Consider the following 10428-nt stretch of genomic DNA (forward strand, 5'->3'; position numbering starts at 1 on the left):
CCATTTTATGGTATTAGTGATATGCAATTTGCAATTCATCTTTTCTATTGGATTTCACATGAACTAACCAGCAAGTGCATTATAAATCATTCAAAACAAACAGACAGGAAGGTCTCGTTTTTTATTTATTATTTTATTTTTACAGTGCATCCTACAAGACTGATGCAAGTGTCAGTTCACCCTAGGACATGGACAACATTAGGAGGAACTCCTCCTTTGTGGTTGATGGTATTGAGCACACATCAAATAGTGCATCACCGGCAGGAGCTGGATGGTGCCGCTAAGCATTGACTGAAATTGTTCTAATAACTCCACACTGAATAAAAAGATGGAAGACACTTTCTCTGGCTGGGGGAAGTGAAGATATATTGCAGCAAATTGAGGACTAATGATTTAAAATAAGAATAATGAAAATAATTAATTATAAGGGCACTCGCTTAGGTAAGCTCGCTTTGGCTCATTCCTGTGACTCACTCTGAAGCACAGACGCAAAACAAGTATGTTACAGCTGTATATGTATAAATCCTGAATAGAACCTACTCTACTGAAGTGCTACAACAAGCTCCAACTAGATGGATAAAGAGCTCAACCTACCTGATGTTTTGTTTTAGATACTCTGAGTTTAACAGTCTTAATTTAATATCAACCTGTAGAGCAAAATTGTACCAAGTTGTAAGAAAGACAAATGAACCAGAATACTGCGCCCAGTTTTGCTATAATGGCTTACCATTTGGGGCAAGGGTTTTAGCTGGCATTCTATCCTGACCGTCATGTGTGGCATAAACCCATGCCCATATGTTTATTGCCGCCACTCATGCAGCACATTATCAGTCCTCCCATGGTCAGTCTGTTTATCAGATCAACAGAATCTTACAAAAGTCAAACAATGAGGCATTAAGCATGAAGCAAATGGAGACAATAGTAATTAAATATGAACATTCTACATAGTCTTTAAAACAGCTGTCACAACCTATAGATTATATATAAATATAGGAATACATTGCTCTATTGAAGACAAAACCAAATATTTAAATTCATATCTGATGTCTGATGACATCACTAACTCAAGTGATGATGAGTTAGCATCACACTTCTCATCACAAAAAAAATATTTTTAAAAGCAGGACCCAGTCACATTAATTACAAAGAGGGAAAAATGTGTGAAACTATAAACTTCATTAGATTCTTTCATAGAAAATAAAACACATAGTTTGCTGTTTGATAAGGCAGCCATTACAATGGAGCTCTGAATGTAAAACAGAAAAAAAATACTGACAGAAGAAATATTCATAGTTTGCTTATTGTATTCAGTTCGCTCATTTTTATACATAGGGATTTCTTCTTATACTTGCATAACTAATAATATTCTGTGCAAAGCTCGTGTCTTTACTGACAATCTCCCTGCACATGTTGATACTGCTACAGTATTTATGAGTTAGTACTATACACTTTGAAAATGTTTCAACCACACCACCAACTTAAAAAAAAAACGCACTTAACCAGCAGTCACGTTCTTATTGGTCCGTTTTTCCTGAGATGTAAATAAAAGGAAGTTTCTCGAGCTGATTAGTTGCCTCTAGTGTTTTTTGTTTGGAACACAGAATGAGATGAGTGATTCAAGGTTGAATAACAACTGGGCAACTGTTTATACAATGCAATTCATGTATAAAGCGCACAGTTTAAAAAAAACACATTTAAGAGTAATCGGTTAAAAAAAAAACATTTCGTGTTCCTAATTCAGTCTCATAGAATTTTGATAAAAATGCACAGTGTATTCCTTAATTCAAACATTTCCTGTCTGACAAATTACACTTTTCACTTGTCAAGATGTAACAACCGTCTACAGTGAGTTTAATTGAGTCATTAAAGAATGGACCGTTTGGTCTTAATGTATTTTTGTGTGAGGACCGTATAAATAGTAGTACCATTCCTCACAGATATTTAGCCACCATCTCCCAATTTAAATACAGAACAATTACTACAGATATAGTTGTATGAAATTAAGACAAGTTCAACATTTCTGTTGAACTGCGATCATCCATAGATGATCTCACACAGACACAAACACTCAGACAGTTTCAACTGTGGCTCTCATCTTGATGTCACACAAACACAGTGAGGGGCTGATTTATGGTTCACCTTGAAAGGTTACAGTTGGTCATAACCAAACAAAAAAAGCTCGTCGTTCACCCAACATGGCTGTTGCTCTTAAGGCCCCACAGTACACAAGTGACACCCATGTAAACACATCATTCTAGTCGATTCAAAGACTGACTTAAAGTGACATGTACTGAGTTTTGTACAGTGTTGTAGTCCATAACATTAAAAATGGTCTCCAGCAGGGGTGGGCAAACTTTTGATCTCAGGGGACACGGTTGATATTGAACAGATACATGGCTCAGGTCATTTGGAGATGAGGTAAAAAAAAAAAAAAGAAAAAAAAAGGGGGATGGAAATTATAATGAGAAATTAAAAGGATGAATGGATATAATAAATGCATAATTGTTTTGAATGTTAACTATGAATATATTAAAATCATCTAATAAATTAATAAAAATATGTTACTAATATGTTACATATTTCATATATTTTGTGTTGAATGTTTAATTATGAATATATTAAAATCATCTAATAAATTAATAAAACTATGTTACTAATATGTTACATATTTTATTCTTTACAAGAAAATTTCCAATCCATTCTTTAATTATGCGACATTAATGTGATATCTAATATGACAAGGAGTCTTTATACTGTAAATGGACTGAAGAACGTGACAGGCCATATGTGGCCCCCAAGCCATAGTTTGCCCACCCTTGGTCTGCAGTGTAGTTTAGTCAAGGTGCAGAATGACAAAAGCGTTGACAGAAACAAAAAAGATCAGTCCTTTGCTAATCTGCCTGTGCCTCAGCAGCAGGGGGCGCTGCGGTTGCAGACATCAGTACATCTTTTTCAGGCATCACTACCCCTTTTTGAGCCACTTCCTCCTCATCCCCCAGTTCCACACCAGGCAGAGGTGGTCTCTGCGTTAGCATTTGCTTGGAGCGCACTTGGAGCCTCCAGGGATGAAGAAAGAGGGCAGGGTCCGGCATGGCTGCGGGCTCCGCGGGGCCCATCACTTTCTCCATGGGCACACATTCCCGGGCGCGCTCCATTCGTGAGGAAGCTCTTGTGCTCTTGCGCTTGGGTTTGACCACAGGAGAAGAGTTGGAGGCTCCCGGGAGCAATTGCTGGGGGGAGATGTGTTCAGTGCTGTGCTGAGCACCCTGACCGGAAGCTCTGGTCAGGAGCGCATGCCTCTGCTGCAGCCTCTGGTGATGCAGCTTCTGCTTGGCAGCGTGCAGCTGGAAGGAAAGGTACGCCGCCGCCTCTGTCTGTTTCTGCAGCTCCGTGTTCAAGATGGTGGAGCAGTGGCTGCGTCGTTTGAGCTCCTCCAGGAAGTGGCGCTCTTTTTCTTTCAGATTAGCTCGAAGGGCTCCCACCAACGCACCTTTGTGACTCAGCTCCTTACGAATTTCTCCTATAGTGCATTCCTGCTCACACACACGGTCTTCTACATCCCTGCAGCGAATCTCCAGCAGTTCCTCTTCCTCTTGTATTTCTAACACAAAGACAAAAGAGTAATGTCGAATTGTTAATTCATTTTGCTTTGACTTGCGGGCAAAAATGTCCGATTGGAGCACTGAATGGTGACAGTGAACTCAAGTGTTGTGTTTAATTATTTCATTTTATCATATAGTATTGTTTCTTATGTATTGGTGGAGGCTGGAACACATCATTGGCATTTCCATTCATTTCAATTGGAAACAATTATTCGAGATACAAGTAAATTTTGCAGAATGGTTGCGAAATGAATTAAACTCATCCCAAGGAACCACTGTATGTTGTTGATATATGTAGACATGGTGCAATAACGTCTATGCCCACTCGATCATTTATGCTTATCTGGCACCAATACCTAAAAATAAACCATAGTTGGACTCAAGCAGTGTATACTAAAAGTTCATTCAGTTAGATCGGATACATATTGTCTCGAGAGACACAGTGCCTGCAGCGTCCTCTCCACACAAATTTAAAGCTGACAACACTATATTATTTTTACTTGCTTGCTCTGTATACAACCTTTGCACCCTTCATTGCTGTCAAACCCTCAGAGGCAAAGGAGGGCGGTGCACATAAAAAGCGGAGTCAGAACTGGGCCTCCAGGCTGACTGAGCAAAGCTGGTCAAAGGAGGAGATTACATCCTTTGAGGCAAGTGCTCATGTCTCAACGGCAGAAATAGGTCAGAATCTCTGTAGGGGAGAATCCCAAGGGTGGGGAGACAACTGGTCATTCCTCAAGCAAAAAATACATAACCTGGATAAAACATAAATATAAGAGAACAAAAGAGAATCGATGCACTCTAAATGTGATATTCCTGGACACAGACTCTCTCTTCTGTATTCCAGGAAAGCTCCTCAAACATTGAATCTCAGGTTTGCTGTTGCCCATCATCACCACACCCAGGTTGAGCTTGTACATAATACTTGAGAGTTCATAATGTGATCTTCATATCACCCTGAACTCTTCTCCCCTCCATCCCGTCTGCCGCCTTTTTGCTTCCTTTTAATCGCTCGCTACCTCCCCTTTCTTTGCATCTCACGAGCTCTCATTGCCTAATTCTGCTTCCTCTCGCTGTCTGCTGTAAACAGACACCTCCCATGGGACCACAAGGGGAGACGATAGCTGAGGGGAAAAAAAGAGGACGGATCAATTTTCCTGGATGGGAGGAGAAAGCACTCTTTTGATGGATAGGCACATAACCTGCCTTGGAAAAAGAGATGGCGCTAATGGCTACGTAATGCAGCTACACGGGCGCTGCCCGCTTATTGACTCCTCTGTTTTTCGCTCACTGTGACAAAATGGTGCACATCTCTAAATTGAGGCTACAATAAAAATATCCAGCAGGGACAGCATATTGTGTTCCAGGACAGTGTGTTTTTGCAAGAGTTTTTGTTATCCCCACTGCCCTAATAAAGCCGCTACGCATTTGCTCTTTTCATTTCAGCTTATTGGGTCAGCTCCTATTAAAGCATTTACAGGCTATGTGAAAAGAAAGGAAGGTTTGTGAAGAAAGTGTCAGAGAAGGAAAGAGAGCAAGAGGGAGAGGGTGAGAGAAAGTGAGTGAGTGAGAAAGAGAGAGAGAGAGAGAGAGGGAGGGAGGGAGAGAGAGAGAGAGAGAGAAAGAGAGAGAGAGAGTCCCTGGGGGATGGGGAAGAGGCAAGGATTTAGGCGTGTTGCTGATACTGCATTGGGGGTTGTGCTTGGATATGGACTGAACGTTGATCTCAAAGAGATGTAGGTTACCATACTGTAATAAATGCACTATGAGGGATTAAATTTATCTTTCAACGTACCTATTTGGCTTCGACCCAGAGGTTTCACTTTCAGATCATTGGTTAACTCTGAAAAGCAGAAAAGATACAGGTTTAAGAAATACAGTAATTATTTTGGGTTGTCAAGTTTGAGCCAAAAAATCTCATAAAACTCACAGTGACATTTCAAGAAGCTTTAATCGTTTCTTAATAAATTAACCATTGCTGGATGCTATTGCAAATCACATTTCCACATGTTCGTACATAATTAATGAAGCTAAATTTGAGACTTTGCATTAAAGAATGACTGGCCAAGTTACATTACTTTGTCAAAACTGTCTTCACTGCTGTCAGAAATACAGCAAGCTGCAGCTTTATGAGTATTGCTCTTTCTGAAATCAATATGTAGTACTTAAAGAAAAATGGCTGCCTATGCACTCTTACTGTCTGTGCACAATGTTTATTGACAGAAGGTGAGTGACACAAAGCAATGTAATTAAAAGCAAATTCAGCCAGGTTCAATTGTAGTTTGTTCAAATCATTTTTACAACATTGACATTTACTATTTTCTATGCTTGCACTCTTTGTGGAAAAGAAATTGACAAGGTGTCCAAATATACAGTGTGCCATTACATAGTCAATTCAGGAACACTGTACATTGAATGTTTACGCTGTCCACTAGGGATACATGATGATGATCACAATTATTGATCATGTCAGGGAAAATATCTGGATTTTTATTGCAGTACTTTTCAATGCAATCCAAAGCCACCCGGGACAGCTGCAAGACGACCATCGAAGCCACTCACTGATGATCTTGAAAGGGGGATCCTTCCATCTGTGGTCCCTTCTCAAGGTTTCTCATTTTCCCCTGGTAGGGGTTTTTGAGTTTTTCCTTACCCTTTTGGGAGCTTAAGATCAGGGGATGCTTTGAGAATAATTGTCAATTTGTTGTCTATGTGAAGCCCTTTGAGACTGTTTGTGATTTAGGGCTATACAAATAAACTTGACTTGACTTGACTTGATTCACTGCCTGATGTCTCAAGTCATTAAGGACAAACTCTTCAATCAAATCAACACATCTAATTTAAAGCAAAAAACTTTAAAACAAATTGAATAACAATTCATAAAACAATAAATAAAAAACAAATTGACTGAGGAAATTCAAATTTACCCAGGACTGACTGAATAAATATACTATGATCTTCTTTACTATCACCAGCCCAGCCAACAAAACATCCTTTTCTCTCACTTGTTATTTTGGCAGCTTAATGAAGCCTTAATTATGTGCTTGTCCTCTGGTGGTTAGCTGAATTACTGGTTGAGAAAATGCTTGATAAGATATGCGGCAGAGGCTACATTTGAAATACAAATATTAGTAAAATCAGGTCATTATAATCATGTCTGCTGAAATTGTGATTACAATTAAAATTTGATTCATTGTGCAGCCCTACCGGTCAAATCAGTCTGATTTGTAAATTGGAGTGTTAAACTACAAAGCTAAATAGGACATAGAGTTTTGGATTAAAAGCATGACCGTCACTGAACTTTTTGGCCAGCTCATCCTTATTTCATCCTGTAAACATCTGGGACCCTTTGGGTGGATTATATCTGATGCTCACCAAATACTCTGACTAATGCTCTGCGCCTTTTAGAATTATGGATGGAGTCAAGCAGCACATTATTCTGCAAGTGTGTGGATTAGCTGTCTTTTCAGAAGATTATCATTGGTATTTGACGGCGTGCCTCATACAGCTTTAATTATCTAGTTATTCTAAATGACTGCTGTGCCCTATTTCAAGGCCCAAGAAACAGACTAAATTGCAATCTTAACACATGGTAGGTGGCAACACCAGGCGTACCTGCACATTCCAATCCTGCTGCTGTATCAACAATCTTGCTATTACTAATATAATAATACTCAGTTTGAGAGTTATGAACTTAACCTAATGTTTATTGTTGCGGTTGCATCATACAAAAGCTTTAACTCATAGGTGTCAAACTCAAGGCCCGGGGGCCAGATACGGCTCGCCATATCATTTTATGTGGCCCACGAAGACAAAGTTTGCATCGACTTTGTGTCATTACTAAAATTACAAATGGTCTTCACTTTTACAAACACAATTTTTGTTACTATTCTTCTTTTTAAAACATTTGAACAGTTTTTACTAGTCGCTGATTTCAAAACTAGTTATTCATCAGTTTGTTTTGTAGCCTATACTGTAATATATAGAAGACGTCGACAATCGGTTTCACTGCTTTGCTCCTCTAATAGCATCACAATAGGCTCACAAACATGACCATGCAGCTGGAAAAGGAAAAGGGAAGAATATGGGACAGAAGGAATGAGGGATATTATGGAGATTACTGACTGCCACCAGACAGCAGTAGTTCAGCATGTAAGTGGTGTTCCAAGTGGTGGATCAATGTATGCAGATTGGGATTGGTAGTTGGAGTTGTGGCTCAAATGAGGAAAAAAAACTGCTGTTTAACCTTCTACATTTTAATGCAAATGCAGTTGAAGGCACAAATCATGTAGTTATTCATTTTTCGAGCCATCTGAGCTTCTTTCATACTGTTCAGAGTTGTATAAGAAAAATACTCTTACAGTAACAAACTGAACTTTACAGTACTCGAGCTTGCCAACATCGGCAAAAGCTCTCTATATCATGACAATGAGACACCAATGAATTGTGTTTTCAGGGACATAGAGGTACGGGCCTCTGCCAGAAGAGCGAGCCAACATTCCTACACTTTAATATAGCGGAATTCAGATCACCCTCATAGTGCCCTTTAGGAAGCTGGCAGAAAGAACTCGTTGAAGCAAAGACCACAAACGATTATTGTTTCAAATTCTTCAAGATCTAGTCCATTCTTCAAGTGTCGTGTCCCACGAAAACATTAGCTCTACGTGTCTAAATTGCAGGATTTTTTATTTGCTTTAAAATAGCCCTTCTGTCTCATATTACTGCTGAAAAAAGTCCATAATTGCAAAACATGATAATTTTTCTGATCATGCTGTGTTTGGTTTGGCAAAATCTGCCATATGCTGTATATGGTTACGAACTAAGATGCACTTATGTTAGTTAATGTGGATAAAGGAGTGACTGTTTGGATGAAGCAAAGACAATAAATTATTGAAGTGGTAGTAAAGTTAGTGTTGGTGTTAGCTGGATTTGATCAAATGAACTGCATAGATCCATACCCGGTAAGCCATAATGATGTCATCTCCGGAATTGCAGAGTGACATCACCATGTTGTCATTGTCTGACATTGATTTATGTCAAAAGGACAGTTATGATCCTGGCCTACAGCGGGTAGTAAGCATTTGCCACAACTGTAGAATTTATGGATATATGAATGGATGGATGTATATCTGTCATTACACTAATAGTTATCTGCAAATTAATTGGAAATTGGACACTGTTTGGTGTTCTTGTCACTAGAAAATACCATATGGTTTACTTTGTAAATAATACTATCAAAATGGAGCAGCCAATTGCAAATCAGGCAATGAAAATTAATACATCAAAGATGGCACGCATAAAAAAATGAAAGTAAAAGTAGCACTGATTTAACTGATGTGCCTAAGTAAAGGTAAAAAACTACAAAGCCCAAACATTATGAACACCTTTTTTACATTCTGACTTCATCCATGAAGGTTGAAAAAAATAACAAGCATATTTTAATAAAGTGAGGAGTAGATTGTACAGGCATTTGCTTTCCACAGTCGGTAATAAAAGTACAAATTCATCAGAAAAAAATACTCAAGCAAAGTACGTTGTGAAAGAAAATCTAGTGAAGTACAGTAATGAAGTGCTTCCCACCACCGCTTAAAAAGAAAAAGCTGAATCATAATTTGATGCATCCATTTTTAATAAGCCACTTACCCGTGCATCGTCTCTGCAGGGCAAGAATCTCCATGTGAAGCCCGTGGAGCAAAGTGAGGTGCTCCTGTCTGAGGAACACCACGCTCCTCTCCACGCTCTCCAACTGCCGGGCCACTTTGCTATCTTCAGCCATGGCTGGCTTTGCACTCGTGGGTAGGTGAGGGTCCAAGGTGGGGGTCACGGAGATGGGACTAGGTTTGAAAGTTGGAAGCTTTACATGGGAAGTTGTGGGGAATGTATGGGAAACAAAAGAAATTTACAAAATTGAACGTTGGCTCTTAAGAGGAAACTGAAACATATAACGCTGAGAAATGAGAAAAAAAAAAACAGATTTCATGCAATTGCAGTGGTATCTTAAATGATAAGAGTTACAAGCCGTCGCTTGGTAAATTTTTGGAAATACTAGACTACTTTATATATGTTGCCGCTCAAATGCCCTCTGATACGGGCAAGGAGAGCAACCAATTTTGCATGAAAGCTGTCTATGACAAGACCAACTTGCGTTTCTTATTTTACTCACAATTTCAAGTTAATCCCCATTAATTTCCATCATTGTCATGGAAAGTTTCCAATTTGGAATATTTCCGAAATCCTGCGGTTTTCCACTCCTTTGCAATTCTCAATGGGACGCACATTTTATGGATGTGCAACCCTGTGGAGCTCCAGAACAGCTTTCAAAGACGTCATCACCACAGAAGTTCTTATTGAGGTTCTGCCCTAAGGAGGAAAAGAAATTAACACTGGATTCAGATGGACAGAAAAATCATAACTGGGTGTTTCTTTTTTTAACTTACCTTTAATGTAAAGTATTCAAGACAATAGACCGCCAAGGCACACAAATATGCTGCTCACCAGCGTCGATCTTGCAGGCTGCATTCTTCATGCGGCTCCAGTGAACATGAAGCAGTCTCAAAGTGTCGACAGTGCTCAAATGCAGCTGTACATAATAACCGAACATGGATCCCCCTCCAACACGGCGACTGCTTCGTTTCTATCGAGCACCGTGGCACCCAGCGTTAACATGCGCAGCATCTTTCAGCCGCCCCCGGTGTGAGGCGTCAAACTGCTGGGGATGGATGGATGGATGATGCGCGCTGCTGCGTGGGGGGGGGGGTGTGGGTGGGGGGTGGGGGGTCTTGTGGGTGGTATGGGTAGAAGGAGGGGCGACAATTGGACTCCGTGA

General features: G+C 39.7%; 1 protein-coding gene across 1 annotated transcript; it reads right to left on the reverse strand.

The window, feature by feature from the left end:
- Positions 1 to 112: 112 nt before the first annotated feature.
- On the reverse strand, positions 113 to 10358 carry ccdc92ba (coiled-coil domain containing 92Ba). The gene is made up of 5 exons (XM_049726714.2): positions 10040 to 10358; positions 9766 to 9962; positions 9246 to 9456; positions 5398 to 5445; positions 113 to 3601 (listed from the first exon to the last, which is right to left on the reverse strand). The coding sequence occupies exons 3-5, from the start codon at positions 9376 to 9378 to the stop codon at positions 2892 to 2894; spliced, it is 891 nt and encodes a 296-aa protein (XP_049582671.1). The 5' UTR covers positions 9379 to 9456; positions 9766 to 9962; positions 10040 to 10358; the 3' UTR covers positions 113 to 2891.
- Between the last annotated feature and the right edge of the window lie 70 nt (positions 10359 to 10428).

The sequence above is a fragment of the Syngnathus scovelli genome, chromosome 7 (genome assembly GCF_024217435.2).
Source record: "Syngnathus scovelli strain Florida chromosome 7, RoL_Ssco_1.2, whole genome shotgun sequence".
NCBI classification, from domain to species: Eukaryota; Metazoa; Chordata; class Actinopteri; order Syngnathiformes; family Syngnathidae; genus Syngnathus; species Syngnathus scovelli.

Coding starts and splice junctions, on each gene's coding strand:
- ccdc92ba (XM_049726714.2), bottom strand. CDS start 9,378: ATGGCTGAAGATAGCAAAGTGGCCCGGCAGTTGGAGAGCGTGGAGAGG. Junction 5,446..9,245: donor CCTGCAGAGACGATGCACGG/GTAAGTGGCTTA, acceptor TCTGCTTTTCAG/AGTTAACCAATGATCTGAAA. Junction 3,602..5,397: donor TCTGGGTCGAAGCCAAATAG/GTACGTTGAAAG, acceptor TCTTTGTGTTAG/AAATACAAGAGGAAGAGGAA.